Consider the following 15,745-nt stretch of genomic DNA (forward strand, 5'->3'; position numbering starts at 1 on the left):
TTCGCCCGTCCGAAATATGACATGTTATCATGTCGGTAAAAAAATAGTACGGCACCTGATCCCGAGAGAATAAGACCAGAACACCTGAAGAACCTTCCGCCAGTACTCATCAACACCCTGGCGAGGCTATTCACACGGTACCTGTCGGAATGCAAGGTTCCTAAACAGTGGAAAACCAGCAAGACCGTGTTGTTGTATAAAAAGGGAGATCCACATGACATCGGCAACTATCGCCCAATCTGCTTACTGTCCGTCATCTACAACCTCTTTATAAGAGTGATCCTCAATAACTTTGAAAAAGTCTTGGATGAAGGACAGCCATGCGAGCAAGAGGGTTTCGAAAAGATTCATCACGATTGACTACACTCACTCTACCCCGTGTTTTGAAACTCATCGAGGTATCACGAGAGTACAAGATGCCACTCTGTCTCACCTTCATCGACTTGAAGAAGGCCTTCGACACAGTTGAGACGGAAGCGCTCATGGAAGTCTTGGAACCAACCAAGGCGTTCCTACTCAGTACATAATGGCACTTCGAGAGTTGTACAGCAACTTCTCGACCGGAATTTCGCCATTCTACACGAATATCATCACTGACGTGAAGAGAGGGGTCCGACAGGATGTTACAATCTCACCCATAATATTCACAGCCACCATCGAGAACGCAATGCGAAAGTTGGAATGGGACGGCATGGGAGTGAAGGTTGATGGTTGGAACTACACCATTTGCGCTTTGCTGATGACATCGTACTGGTGACACCTGGCATCAGCCAAGCGGAACGAATGCTGACCGAATTGGACGAAACATGTGGATGCACCGGTCTTCAACTGAGTCTGCAAGAGACGATGTTCATGCGGAACGGATGGGTCTCGGATGCCTCATTCACGCTCAACGAACATATCCGAATGCTTTAGCTATGTATATCTAGGTCGGGAAACCAACATGATGAACTACTGAAAAACTACCTGACCTCCGAGCTGGGCAGAAGGAAACGAGCGGCTTAGGGCGCGTATAAGAGCATCGAGGATGTCGTGAAATAGACCAAGAACACCCGGCTCCATGCTCACCTCTTTAACACCACCGTACTTCCTGCTTTGACCTATGCTTTGGAAATCTGGGCATTTCCCAAGCAGAAAAAAAAACGCGGTGAGCGTCATTGAGAGAGTGATGCTAGGAGTGTCCCGCTTCACGCAAGTGAGGGACGGGATTCGAAGTTCTCTCCAACGTCAGCGATCGAGGATGAGAGACTCCGCTGCGTTTGCTAAGGAAAGTAAAATAAAGCGAAAGTAAAATAAAGCGAAAAATATAAGGTTATTCTGATATATAGTGGCGTTTATCTATTTGCTGCATGCTGTATTGCTTCAAAGTCCTGCTGGCTGAGCTGATATTATTTTGAACTAGTGGTAATATATAGTAACAATAATAAATTAATATATATATCTATGCAAATTTGTAATGAAAGCTGAAAACACTGAAAAATGTGGTATAAGATGAACTACCACATTCCATCAAATATGACTATGATGAAGGTAATAGCAACTTTGAGTCCTTGTAATTTAAGGTGTTTGCGATCAAACCCTTTGTCATGTCCTTCCGACTTCGTGTGTAAGACGCTCTTCGATGGATCAAATGCTTGTTGTCCGAATCCATTTTCTGTCCGCCTTTGCGCCGAAGCAGTGACTAATGCTGAGAGTTTGCCGATTCCCTGCACAGTAAGTTCTTAAGTTCGACTTTAAATCTTCAGTGGTGTTTCTGGCCACAAAACAAAGAATGCTCTTAATGCTCTATTTCGGCGTATTGACGTCTTTATCAGTGCTTGGAAAATCAAAACATATGTAATCCTTCTTTTCAAGCCCCCTCTCACCTCACAGAATATGGTTTAAGAAACGGATAGCTCAAAAACAACAGAAAATGTGGTCAGAGAAGTAGGCCGCATTAACGGTCACCTTGATAGCCGCAAAGTCAAGAGTTACCGCTAGTACCAGTTTGAGTTTCGCTGTTTCTGGTAACTAAGGGAGAGGGAGAAGGGCTAATTCCAACCTATTCCGTGAGTCAAAACCCACAATAGCTTTGGTTCACCTCGTTAGCCACAGTGATTCTTTCCCCTCGCATCGTTGATCCTGGCACTTCTGGCTGTGGTCCAAAATGTTTATAAAGTTTTACTGCCCACTAGAACGTGGAGTTCACAGGAATTGTGTCTGCGTTCATAAAATACGTGTTTTCTTGCATTAAATAAGTGTTTCATAGTATGAACTATGAAGTCTTTGCAACGAATAGCAGGTGTGGTTGTTTTGTTTTTTGATGTGTTACGAACTAATCCACAAGGTCCTTTACTGTTAATACATAAAACACTTCTTGCCAATATGCTCGCCTAGACATAGTTGGCAAGTGATCAGATAAATAGGCCGATATATGCGCCGGCGACACATCCCACACTTGGTCAGTATTAGCAATGCTCGGAAAATTTATCAGCTCGATACTGATGGGACCCTAAGGTTACCGGATTGGTGTTTTCTCCCTAAATACCTAGCCCAATTGACAATGTACGAATTTTCAATAGGCATGAGTTCGACATTGATTTTTCAAACAGTTCTTGTACTATTTTCAGTTCTTATACCTAGATGTACATACACATAGTGCAAGATTTGTTAGATTTTATTCATTTTACTTTTTCATTAAAAACTAAGTAAAGGGTAGGACAGGCTGGAACGGATTACTGCAAAAGGTCTCTATCACGAGAAGGTGCCCTTTTTAGGGATGGGATGACAATTCTTGTCAAGAAGGTGAATGTAGGCGTGCTCTCGACGGTACGAACTACTGCTGCCGATCTACAACAGGACCGATTTCTGACACCTATGAGCCGCAGTTAACGCAGATGAGGACAGAACTATTGCTTGCTGCCATCAGTCGAAAGACTGACGATGATGCCAATCGGATCGAATCAAGTACTTTCTCCGATGTTTCACGTAACAGGTTACAACATTCTACGCCACTTCCGAACAGAAAGCTGAAGTTCTCGAATCCTTTTCGCAGACGCTTGCCTTACTACCTAAGAATGCTTAAGCGATCTAAGAACATTGTATACTGAACAGAAAAGAGGTACTAATGTACAGATCAAAGCCTTTCGTGCAGAGTTGCCTTTTGCTGTGGAATGCAAACTCATGTCATATCCACCAAGAATACTCATACAGGCTTTCAGACAGCTGCAACAATGGTGGTGTCGTTTCTCAATTTAAAAACAACAACGTTTTTCTTGTCTTCCATTTGTCCTGCATATGTTGTGAGTCTGTTGCAAACGTTATCTTTCACTATTTTTCCGAACGATATTTTTCTTGTTTGTCCTGTCACCGATTCTTTAGCTCATGCCTGCATCGATGGATTTGTTCTCATTTTTTTTTGTTCGTCAAAGTGTCTTTGCTCTGTTGAAGAAAATAAATGTTGGTACCTCACGGATCTCTCTGAAGGAATAAAAAATTATTTTAATCCTCCAACTGATTAATGCTGTCTAGCTGCATTCTTATAGGAACAGTAGTAGTATGTGTTCTTGCCTATGGTGCTAACGCGTGATACATAATAAATAAACTGAAAGCTCCACCTGCGATGTTGCCGAATGCATCACGATGTTGATACTGTTGGAATCCTGTATGAATAGATAAGAGTACGCACGTAGTTCACCAGTATGAGCTGTACACGCGCAGTTCCGCCTTCTGCTTCAGAGAAAAAAAATCGCGTGGAAAACAACTTTGTTTGCGCTAGTACCCAACCATGCAGCTTGTAACGATATAGCCTTGTGTGATCCCATTTTCCCAACGATGCAACTTATTACGCGGGCAAATCCCGTTGTCCAACGTTTGCAATCCAACTAATAAGACTCAAATAAGCAGCAGAAGCTCCTCTACCTGTTCTATTGCCCTGATCGGTTGCATCTTCGAGGCCCATCGATGGAACAAAGGCTGATTCAGATGCTTTTTTCTGGGTTACTAGCACGATAACATCCGCGTTTACTAGTGCGATCACATTCAAATTCGTGAATTACACTTACACCTATTCACTACACTTATATCTCCTCAATTACAGAGTTGTTAATCGTCAGTTTCGTCATGCGGTGCTTTCAACTCAAACGCGACACTTATTGATTATTCTAAGTGTTGCATTATTTGTTAATTACTAAATACTCAAATTTTCTCAAAAGTAAATATCAGCGTCACGTTTCGCTTCTGACAAATACTTCAAAGATTTGCTGACACTTGATGCGCAGAACTCGGACAGTTTATTGCAAAAAGGCGACAATAAATGAAAGCCTTCCATTATATATGCCTGTTCATTGCTAAAAAGATATAATCTTTCAACAAAACGGCTAGCACACATTCAAAAAGACTGCAAAGTTCGACATCTAAGCATAACAAACCGCTGTGATCGTGGTCGACAGCCGATAAAAAGTATAACTGTAGTTTATATTGAATATGTAATTTCATTTCTTTTTGGGTGGCATTAACCGCACTCAGCTGCATTTCTTCCTGCAAACTACTAGATAATAGTGTAGAATGCTGACTATAGCATTCTAATAGCTGATTCCATTCAAGACACTTTTCGGCTGGAAAAAATCTTGGTATTACGTTGGTGCAAAAATAATGCGTATTTTTCATTGCCTTCACGACAAATTTTATCCGGTTACAATCATCTTTAATATGAGAAGCCAGCCGTATAGCGTTTTGTAGCGCATATCGTTGTGATCATTAGTGCAGAAGTGATTTTGAACGAGAATGACGAGAACGATGACTGTGTGGTGGTGTGCTACAGGTGCAATCCACTACAGCTCCATGGAGCCTCGCGAGACCATCACAGCAGAGAAGCACTAGAAAGAAGTGGACGAAATGCACCCGAAACTCCAACTTCTTTGCCCGGCAGTGAACAGAAAGGGCCCAATTCTCTTACACGACAATGCCCGGCCACACATTTCAAAGTGACGCTACTGAAGTTGAACGAGTCAGGCTATGAGACTCTGCCATAGCCACCATATTCAGTCCTTTCGCCAACCGACTGTCACTTCTCAAACATCTCGACAGCTGCCTAAGAGGTAAGATCTTTCACAACCAAGGTGATTTTGAAAATGACTTCCGTTCGTGGACTCCAAAAGCTAGAACTTTTAAGAAGCAGAAATGAGCAAACTTGTGTCTCATTGACGAAGACGCGTGGACTGTAGAAGTTCTTATTTCGATTGATAAAGTTGATTTTGAGGCGAATTATAGCGTTTCAAAATGAATGCTTGAAAACGCGCGTTATTTTTGCACCAACCTATTGATTTCTCCATGTGCTTTTATGTTTAAACTTCTAGAACTCTTAGAACCTATGCTTTTTCGTTAAAAAATTGATTTTGGAAACGCCTTCTCTACTAGTAGAAACGCCTGTGCTTTTCCTTGCTAAAATCCAAAAAACAGGAAATGTTTAAAAATTAAAAGAAAAACATTTGTGCATCGTAGTTAACGACTCTGGAATTTTGGAGATCTCACCAAAAAAGTAGCTAGAATATACATATATATATATATATATATATATATATATATATATATATATATATACCACAGAAAGTCTGAACGTCCGGCTAAAGTGGGACTTCAGACTTTCTGTGGCTCGCCATAACTGATTAATGAAAATAAATTAATAATAGCGACATTTTCTGTAAAATTAGAATTGTGATTTTCTAACAACGTTTTCTTCTTTTTCTTAAAGGAAATTTAGGCTAAAGAGTCATAGTTTTCTTTGAAAACGCGTCAGTTCTACATTTGGAGAACATACAAACTTCACCTTTAAGCACTCTTTCGATACCAATGTAATACAGACACGACATGGAATTATTACTCAAAGTATAGGTTTTCCTCTTGGTTTCCCCAACAGTTATCAAAGAATGATGTTTCACATAGAATGAAGAGAATGACATCATCGTACTGATAAGGATAACGTTCCACATCACATCAAGTAAACAGTTGGCTATTATCTAAGCGGCAGTTAGCATTCATGTTTCCACTTTCTGAAGAACGGAGGAGTCGTAGAGGTGAAAAGCAACGCGGAAAGTGGATACGACTATAAACCGTCCCATTCACCTTTTGCGACATGCACACGAAGTTACTGTGCGATACTTCTGCACCACGACATAGGAATTCGACGCTGTGCGACCCGTCGTATCCCATTTTCTGGATATCCGGCTCCGGCGCACCAACCCGACGCTGCGGGAACCGTTGCAGCCCCTTCTACAGGTATTTGGCGTCGGCGCACCAAACCAACGCCGGTGGACCCATCTCACTCCATTTTGTATCTACCTGGCGCCGGCGCACCAATCCGACGCCGCGGGACCCGTCGCAACCCCTTCTATAGGTGTCTGGCGCTGAGGCAACAACTCGACGCCGGCAGACCCGTCGCACCCCCTTTTCGAATTTAATGACTGACACACACACGTGACAGAATAAGCCCGTTATTATATACCAGTCTAAATGTCCGGCTAAAGCCGGACTTCAGACTTTCTGGGCTGTTCGCTGCGCTCGCCATCACTGATCAACGAAAATCAATATTTGTGCTCTTTTCCGTGAAATTAGACCTGTGTACCTCTAACAATCTTTCTTCATCTTTTTAATTATAAACAAAGGCGAAAGATTTTATAGTTTTCATTCTAAACGCGCCAGTTCTACATTTGGAGAACACTCAAACTTCACATTTAAGCACTCCTTTGATACCAATGTAATGTAGACATAATTTAAAGGAATTCTCGAAATTTGGGTTTTCCTCCTGTTTCCACTTAAGAGTTATCAAAGAATGATGTTTCAGCACAAAATGAAGTGAAAGATATCATCCTTCTGATAAAGATAACGTTCTACGTCAGATCATGTAAACTGTTCGCTACTATTTAAGCAGCCATTTGCATGCGTGTTTCCACTTTCTGAGGAAGGAATGTTAGCAACTTGTGGCAGACGTGCAAGGAATTACACGGCCGAAGGAGTCATGAAGGTGTAAAGCAACCCAGTGGGCACGGCTATGAAGCGTCCCATTTACCTTCTCCGACATGTACACGAAGCTATTGCGCAACCATTACAATGTCGCGGGACCCGTCGCACTCCATTTTGTAGCTGTCCGGCGCCGGCGCTCCAACCAGACGCCGGTGGACCCGTCGCACCCCTTTTTATGAATATCTGGCGCCGGCGCACCAATCCGACGTCGTGGGACCCTTCGCAATCCACTTCATAGCTATCTGACGCCGGCACACCAATCCGTCGCCGGTAGACCAACTCGACGCCGGTGAACCCGTCGCACCCCGTTTTGTAGCTATACGGCGCTGTCGCATATTACAGCTATCTGGCGCCAGTGGTCCCGTCGCACCCCATATTGCAGCTATCTGGGGCCGGCGGACCAACTCGACGCCGGTAAACCCGTCGCACCCCCTTTTTCTAATTGACACACAGACAAGCACACACACATACACACACATACATACGGACTTAGCTCGTTATTATATACTAGAGTGAACGTCCGGCTAAAGCCGGACTTCAAGGTTTTTTTTGCTGTTCGCTTCGCTCACGTTCATCGATCAATGGAAAATAACAGTAGCGACATTTCTGTAAAATTAGAATTGTTTTTTTCTATCAACTCTTCCTTCAATTTTTTTAGAACGAAAATTTAAGCATAGATGGAAGATTTTCCCTAAATGTTCAGTTCTATATTTGGAGAATGTGGTTTTCTCAAACCTGCACAATTTGGAAACGTCACTTGAAGTAGTTCGAGTTTTCTCCGTCCTCAGCTGTTAGCAAAGAATAACATGAAGACCTGAATATCACTATCGTAGTGATAAAAATAACGTTCTACGTCAGATCGCGTAAAATTTAAGCAGCCGTTCGTACGTGCGTTTCTTTTTTTTTTAAAGAAAGAATGTTAGCAGCATCAAGAAACATGCTGGGAAGAAGATATCTGAAGGAACCATAGAAATGCATTCTACCGCGTTGGAACTCCCGCGCACCAATTCGACGCGGCGGAAACCATTTCTCCCCGCTCTATAGCTTCCTGGCAACATTCCGACACCATGGGACCCGTCCCACCCCATTTTACAGCTATCCGGCTTCTGGGCACGAATTCGACGCCGTAGAACCCGTCTCACCAAATTTTACCGCGTTGGGGCTCCAGTGCACCAAACCGACGCCATGGTATAAGTCTCCCTCTCTTTTTGGGATTTCTTGACCGAGACACGCGCATACACGGACGTAAACACGTGACAGAATACTCCCGTTATTATACAGGATGATAGTTTGCAAATTTGGAGGTAAACATTCACATAATAGTTTATTTACCCTCACTAACATATGAGAAAAATCAACTTGCCTTATCAAAGACAACAGACATTTTGTATGTCTTTGGGCAATGGTGAAGAGGTAGAGTGCTCACCTGTCAAGTGCATGGCGATGGTTCGGCACCTCACCGGCGCAGAGTTTTGCATCGTTATGGAGTATTTTCGTAGTATTTCGTAGTATCTCGCAAATCTCGAAGTATATTTCTTTTAATGGCGCAAAAGGGATACATGCTTCCTATTAATGCAGGTTTGCACTCTGAATTGACGCGTATAAGCACAATGCAAACCGATCAGTGTATAGTACGATATTCTTCCGAGTAAATCTTGTGTTGTGGATGCCGACACAGCCGAAGACGAGTAGCTTTATTGAAGGCGAATAAAGAGAACAGAAAGTCAACATAAGAACAACAGGGTAGTCATACAAGAATGCAACTTATCCAAAGTGGTTTCACTCTAACCGCATAACACGGTGAAATTCCATCCTACAACACCTCCCCTTTCAAGCTATCTCGTATCGAGTTCTTCGTGGGTCCACCTGTAGTCAGCAGCGGGATCGCTGTCGTTGAGACGAGTCGGCAGTCGGCGTTGCACCATCGTCCTTGCTCACGGAGTCGAGTAGTGGTAGGTCGAACACATCCAAGAAAGTGTTAGTCGCTGTTGTGCCGATCCTGGATCGTAACTGGTCTACGTGCCGAGTCCATACTTAGTTTCCACAGCGAACAGTGTTGTGTTTCCAACACGGCATGTGATGAACCCGAGAGTACAAGTTTCTGTCCTCGATAATCCTTAGCAAAACAATCCTCAAAGCTGCGGCGTCGTGCTCCATTTCGACGATTGAATTGAGATTCCATTTTGACACCTCGTGTACCGTTTGTGAGATCCCTAGAAGATAACATTAGATCGAGTTCCGTTTGCAGTCGGCGTCCCAAGAAGGCTTCGGCAGGTGAACACTGGTTAGGTGCGGACGGGCAGGAAGTGGAGCGATATGCTTGTCAGAAACTATAGTGGGTCTACTGTTGGTTCCTCCCCCTTCGGCTTGGAAAGTTTTCTATTGAAGATATCCACGAAGCGTTTTGCTTGTCCTTTGTTTTGTGGATGGAACGGCGGCGTGCAAATGTGCAAGATTCCTCGGGAACGGCAGAATGACGTGAACTGAGACGATGTGAACTGCGTTCCGTTGATGAGCATCTCTGGATTTCCGGCAAAAATGCACCTCATTGCTTGGATAGTAGTCGCTGAGGAGATCGATGACATCAGGACGATTTCCGGCCGCTTGAAGTAGGCGTCCACGATGGGTAAATAGTATCGTCCTTCCATCGGTCCAGCGAAATCAGCTCGAGTCTACGGCGAGTGTGGTTTCGGCCTTGACTGTAGTTCAGCTTTGATTGAATCCTTTGCCACGGATGCACATCTTGGGGAGGTCCTGGCAAGTTTTTCGATGTCGGAACCCATCGTGGGCCAATAGACAAAGCTTCTTGCAAGCATTTTCATCCTTGGCATTTGTTTGGCCTGGATGAGTATTCTGTAGTGCTGAAAGAATGTCGAAGTGATTTTGGAATCACTATGCGGGATCAGGCATCCTTTGACTGTCGTCATGGTATTTCTGCGATTGTAGTAGTGCCACAGAGGAGAATGGCGGTTGACTTTGGACCAGTTTCCTGACTTCGTATAGTCGATCACAGGCTGAATAAGACGATCGGCTTGTGAAGCAGTCCGAATGGATTCGGCGGAAAGACTGGAAGATGACGACAGTTCTCTGAGAATTCAGAAGTGACATGAGCATCTATCGAGGCGATCACGTAGTCCCCCGATATCGATGATTTTGACGAGACAAGGCGTGGAAGAGTGCCCACTTAGACGAAATCCTTTGTGTTGATGTACTCGATAGTGAAGTTGTAGTTGGGCAGCATCGTGGCCTATCGCTGAAGACGGTTGGCAATGTAGACCGGAACTCCTTCCTTGCTTCCGAAGATTGCCAACAGTGGTTTGTGGTCACTCCTCAGCGTGAAATGTCGTCCATGAATGAAACGATGGAACTTCTGCATGGCGAAAATAAGAGCAAGTTATTCCTTTTCAATCGGGCTGTAGTTCTTCTGTCGTCGTGTCAGCCAACGGCTTGCGTGGTAAATGACCTTCTCGCATCCATCTGCTATGCGTTGTGAGAGGGTTGCTCCCATCCCGAAATTTGAAGCATCAGCGGCAACGATGATCGGGAGACTTGAGTCATATTGGGTCAACAGGAGATCGTACCTTAGGATTGCCTTAACCTTGTCGAAGGAAGGCTGCCACTCCGGTGTCCATGTGTAGATGTCATTTTTCGTCCAAAGGAGGGCGTAGACTGTGGATATCCTAGACGAAGTTTCCGTTGAAACTGATGAGTCTCAGAAAAGAGCGAAGTTGGCTGACGAAGCGGGCATCTTCTGGATAGGTATGTGATCCCCGTATGCAGGAAAGCGCAGTTGTCGAGTCGAACGCGGAATCCGTGGTCTTGAATCGGCTTGAATATGGCGTAGTCGGGCATTGTGTTTACCGATCGTTCTACTAGTAACCAATATGTCGTCGAGAACTATCTAATCCAGCAATAAGAGCATTAAGCATTAATAAGACGATAAATTATTGGAATATACCAGGAGCTGGTTTCACTCCAGTTGGTTGAAGCGATGCAGTGCATGGTGCGTGTTAATAGTGAGTAGATGCTTTGAGACGTCGTCCACTTCCAATTGGAGATATGTTTCGGCTAAGTCGAGTTGTGAAAAGTAGCGTCCACCGTTGGTGTTCTCTGGGGTTGAAAGCGGATGCTGGTTTTATTCCAGTGCATCGTCCAGTCCGGTTGAGTTGCCCGTGCAGAGCGGATCGATCCATTTTCCGCGGAACGACGACGATGGGTGCGATCGATCTCGATTGAAATCCTTGGGATAGCAGCATAGAGCAAAGGGCGAGCCTTCAGAAAGACAGGCTTGGAGTCAGGCTTCAGAGCGAGTTTAGCCTTCGACTTGATACAACATCTCATTAAAGGAGCGAAGACTGCTGGAAACTTCTACCTCAGGTGCACTGTGAGAGAAAAATTCTAGGTGCTGAGCGTCCTTGAAGAGGTGTTGCACAGATGGAGTCCTCTGTCAAGTGACGAAACAGTGTCTCGTGCTGGACGATCCAATCTAACCCCAACAGCGACGGCGTGTCAGCTACATGGCAAGTACCATAACCTCAATGACCATCAATGATGAAGTTGCATTCGTAGCATCCCCGAACGTTGATCGCTTCGTTGTTGGCAGACTTCAGTGTCAGACGGGGTGGTTGCAGCTTCGGTCGACCCATGGCGGTCCAGTCTGCTGTGTTCAGCAATGCTACGTCTGCTCCAGTATCAAGACACATGCGTACTGTCTTCCCATCAATCTGTACTCTATGCGATTTACAGCGACATCAGCACGAGCGTCAGTCGAAGCGATAGTGATGGTGTTGGCAGATTTCCGCTAATGCTCCGGATTCCGCCTCTTTTTCTCCGGGGAATTTTTGTAGAATCCTCGCTTGTGTCCAGAGCGTCTGCAGTCGTGGCATCTCTTTTTCACTAATATGCAGCCTCTAGACCAGTGATTGGTTCGATTCCACGACTTTGACGTGCGGTAGACTTGATTGTTCGAGGAGTGCGGCATCCTGACGAATGTCGAGAAAGTGCTGAACTTCGGCAAAAAGCTCCATTAGCGTGTTTTGAGGGTTGTCCTCCATCTTGCGAAGGGCACGAGCACGAACGTCGGCATCATGCGGGCGACAAGTCTACATATCCATACGAGGCATTTCATCTGCTCAGGTGTGACGTCGTTGAACTCAGCATGGCGATTGATTGAACTGATTGACCAATACGGTCAAGTCGCGGAGACTTTTCTCATTTCGCTGTGTCCTGAGGTAGGCGTAGCGTCCCGCGAATACCGACGTATTATGTCCAAACAATTCCTTCAGAGCAGCCACGGTGTCTGTTAAGGGAACATTCCATGCTCTTTTAGGAAGAATGTGGTTCGTGAAACTGGCATATGTGATGGCGTCGAGTTTGGAGACTGTTTGATTAGTAGAGCTTTTGTTGCATCATCCAAGGTAGCGCCGTCCTTTGAGATGACGTCCTCGTAGCGGTTGTACCAGACCTCGAATGCACAACCGTTGTCCGGATCGGACAATGGGGTACAACAAATGTTCACTGACAGCTCAATGAACATTTGTTGTACACGAACTCAGGCAGGGATGCCGACAGAGAATTTGTGACAAATTCGGGTCACTGGCGACGGGTGTTGTTGGAACGGCTGCGTATGAAGCGGAGGTCATCCTTTCCATGCGCTTCATCAACTCAGTTAAAATTTGTTGTTGTGCCTCAGTTTTGGCTTCCAGGATGGTACGCAGAGTTTCAGCATCCAATTTGGAGCTCCTGTTCAGTGCGCGGCGCGACCGCAATAACAGCAAATCGACCGGGCTCACTGTTTGGGCCGAGTGGGTGTTCGCTCAGCAACTCGGCCAGGCAAAAAGCGTGGTGCTATTTTGAAACTTGACCCTCGGTTAGATCCGCTTGGAGGCCGACCTAGAGTCCTTGTACCAGAAATCGACTTCACCAGCAGTTCGACCGGACTTGGAGCAGGGCTGGAGTCGACTCGACCAGCAGTTACACAAGGATTAGAGCTCGGCTGGAGTTCTTGAGCAAAAATCCTCCTCAGCCGTCCGCGTTGCAGTCCGCTGAACGTCAGTTTTTGTGGATGCCGACATAGCCGAAGACGAGAAGCTTTATTGAAGTCGAACACGGAGAAGAGAACATTAAAGACATTCCGTTAAAGACAGCGTAGTGCTAAACATAGTACATACATTGAAATAGTATGGAAACCACAGCGAAGCCGTAGCGTTCGGGTTGTAGGTTACGGAAGCCAGCATAGCCCCACTCATCTTCCCCTAATCGTCCTAGAAAAACGGCGTGTGAACGGAATTGGTTCCTACGAGATACGTTAGAGAACGTTCCCATGTTCACGCCTCGATCCCTGCTGTGTCCCATTGGTTTTACTTAAAGGCATCACACCACGAATCTGGGGTGGTGCGGGTTTGACGTGGGTTATACCTATACAGGGTCATAGATTGCGGAGAGGAAGGTATTCCGCCCGTTTCTTCCTATATTGCGCATTGCAACGGAAGCCGTCATAAGAAACAGCTTTCTTGGGTCGTCCGTTTCCACCGATACAGGGAGAAACGGATGGAATTATCCTCTCTCCACGATTTACCACCCCGTATAGGCATAACCCACCTGAAACCCATAACACACCAGATTCGAGGGATGATGCCTTTAAAGAAGCTAGCGAGAGCATTAACCCCAACCGCTCACTCTTTTGAGTGGTACCTGCACACAGGCAGTGCGTTCTAACTTAGATAGTGGGAAAAATGCCGTCTTCCACACAGTGCTTTACGACGATTAGGGGAAGTTGAGCGGAGCCACCCTGGGTTCCGTAATCTACAAACCAAGCTCTACGGATTACCTGGTGTTTCCGTACTTTGTGAAATTCGTAGTACGCTGCCCTTAAGCTGCTATTTGTATTTCCAACAGAATGAGGTGGTATTCACCGTTGGTACTAGTTCAAAAGAAGATGTCAGCCTTTGATAGCATAGCATGCCATGCCATCGTGCTCGGAGTACATCCCGAATCGAAAATTGCGATTTTAACTTTGCATTTTCTTACGTACCTGCTCTCTACGGTATATCAGAACACTCGTCCAACTGCGCCCTCCGGCTATAAAGTAGGCGTCAGTGTGCCTTGCAAATGACTGCGAGTGCAAATGACTCGCAGTAATTTGCAAGGAGTTGAGATCCGTATCGTAAAGGTACCGCTGTATTGCATAGTAAAGCCGTTGTGACTGGAATCTAGTTGATTTGAATTTTGATGACGACAATTGCGTACTGGGTTGCAGGATCGAGGCAGAGAAGCTGAAAGTTAAGCGCGCGACATGTTTGACCCTTTTGCCAATACGTCATCGGCTCCTCAGTGTTTCTAGTCATGCAACATGTAGCTTCCTCACATGGCTAGTTCGAGACGGTTAATGTCGTCGGGAAATTCTAGTGTGATGCGTTCCCTTACGGGGAAAAGATCAAACAATTACTCCTAGTAAACTACCAACAACTATTGATCTGTTGATCTGCCGCATATTTTAGGTGGGTGAACAGTTCTAACTAACCTTGATTGGATTTGATCTAGAGTTTTAGATGTGTTTAAGAATAAGGACAATTTGAGCGCATATAGCTCCACAGCGGGGGCATAGACAATACTCAAGGTGTTTGAAGCAGTTATTACAGTAATCTCTAGATTTCTTTTTCGACACGCCAATTCCCGCAAAGTGGTAGCATTCCACAGGATCAGAGAAAAACCCAAAACTTGAAGAATAACGGCTGCTAGGGTCCCATCAGTCAATCCACCTTATAACTGAACTTAGTCTCCACAGAAGGTGTAGGAACTCCGAGTCTTCGGGAGAAAATTGGACCAGTCATACCCATCGCAAAACACACCAAATCCCCTTCCAGCCAGTCCCTCTTGATGCGTCCGCTGAAATCCTCGTCCTCACTACCCTAATTCCACGGGTGTGCGCTTCGCGAACCCCGACGACCCCCTCCACTTGTTCGTCGTGGCGGCGCTCAGCTGTAGGTGGCGACTGGCCGGTCGCGACGCGACCGCCATCATCGCGAGACACTTGACGCCGCCCCCTGTGCAGGCCCCTCACAACGGGCGGACACACGATAAGTGGGCAGCCTAGCAGCGTGCAGTGATGTGTGACTACAGAGGTGGCTGAGAAAAGCTTTGGCAACATGCCCTTGATCGATAGCCGAATTTTCTCTCTGTATTTCCGTCGATATTCGGTTCACGACCTGTTAATGAGTCCAGGCCGCTCGGTCTCCGGGCCACTGGCTGCTTTTTTTCTCTTAATGTGAGATTTCCCTAAGTAGAAAGTTTGTACGGCAGCGTTCTTTCTTTTCAGATTTTTTTTTAGTTCGAACCACCTTCAGAAATCCCGCTCATTCTTGTATGTCGCAATGGTTGTCCTTAGCTGCTGCATTCTTGGGACGGTTTTATGCTTGCTCTACTTGTCATATATTATTGAAAAAAACCGCCAAGTTTCCGCTTTCAGCCTTCCCTTGTTCTAAATCACTTTAAATATTTCTATCGTTATTTTCGAACTATGTTTTCACTAAGCGTACACTTTGAGCACTCTGAAGATTTTACAGTGAACACGTCATGCCGTAAATACGACGTCTAGGTGGTTCCTGTAGGCTAATTTTAAGCAATATTTTGTTCTGGGGTCTGCGCAATTCTTGAGAAATCATGGAAGAGTGTAGATTTCCTGGCTCTTCTCTCGTCATCTTATTTTTGTTATTGTTTGGATTTCTGAGTTGGGATGTCGAACACA

General features: G+C 45.3%; 5 protein-coding genes across 6 annotated transcripts; 2 read left to right on the top strand and 3 right to left on the bottom strand.

Annotated features, from left to right (window-relative positions):
- Positions 1–320: 320 nt before the first annotated feature.
- RB195_010191 (uncharacterized protein) lies at positions 321–3,089 on the top strand (the record flags this gene model as incomplete). The annotated part of the gene is made up of 4 exons (XM_064191073.1): positions 321–519; positions 651–753; positions 1,563–1,713; positions 2,757–3,089. 4 exons carry the CDS (start codon positions 321–323, stop codon positions 3,087–3,089), a joined length of 786 nt encoding a protein of 261 aa, XP_064048656.1.
- RB195_010192 (uncharacterized protein) lies at positions 527–757 on the top strand (the record flags this gene model as incomplete). The annotated part of the gene is made up of 1 exon (XM_064191074.1): positions 527–757. The coding sequence occupies one exon, from the start codon at positions 527–529 to the stop codon at positions 755–757; it is 231 nt and encodes a 76-aa protein (XP_064048657.1).
- Positions 3,090–8,871: 5,782 nt separating the features above from the next.
- RB195_010193 (uncharacterized protein) lies at positions 8,872–11,702 on the bottom strand (the record flags this gene model as incomplete). Of its 2 annotated transcripts, XM_064191076.1 has the most annotated exons (4): positions 8,872–8,998; positions 9,069–9,212; positions 9,779–9,860; positions 11,543–11,702. In XM_064191076.1, the coding sequence occupies 4 exons, from the start codon at positions 11,700–11,702 to the stop codon at positions 8,872–8,874; spliced, it is 513 nt and encodes a 170-aa protein (XP_064048658.1). The 2 variants fall into 2 exon arrangements, with proteins under 2 accessions (XP_064048658.1, XP_064048659.1); XM_064191075.1 differs by lacking the exons at positions 9,779–9,860; positions 11,543–11,702 and adding an exon at positions 9,544–9,647 and having other exon boundaries at positions 8,978–9,212.
- Positions 11,703–11,909: 207 nt separating this feature from the next.
- RB195_010194 (uncharacterized protein) lies at positions 11,910–15,148 on the bottom strand (the record flags this gene model as incomplete). Its single annotated transcript, XM_064191077.1, has 3 exons — positions 11,910–12,101; positions 12,923–13,043; positions 14,850–15,148. The coding sequence occupies 3 exons, from the start codon at positions 15,146–15,148 to the stop codon at positions 11,910–11,912; spliced, it is 612 nt and encodes a 203-aa protein (XP_064048660.1).
- On the bottom strand, positions 12,302–12,535 carry RB195_010195 (uncharacterized protein; the record flags this gene model as incomplete). Its single annotated transcript, XM_064191078.1, has 1 exon — positions 12,302–12,535. The coding sequence occupies one exon, from the start codon at positions 12,533–12,535 to the stop codon at positions 12,302–12,304; it is 234 nt and encodes a 77-aa protein (XP_064048661.1).
- Positions 15,149–15,745: the final 597 nt, after the last annotated feature.

The sequence above is a fragment of the Necator americanus genome, chromosome III (assembly GCF_031761385.1).
Source record: "Necator americanus strain Aroian chromosome III, whole genome shotgun sequence".
Taxonomy (NCBI): Eukaryota; Metazoa; Nematoda; class Chromadorea; order Rhabditida; family Ancylostomatidae; genus Necator; species Necator americanus.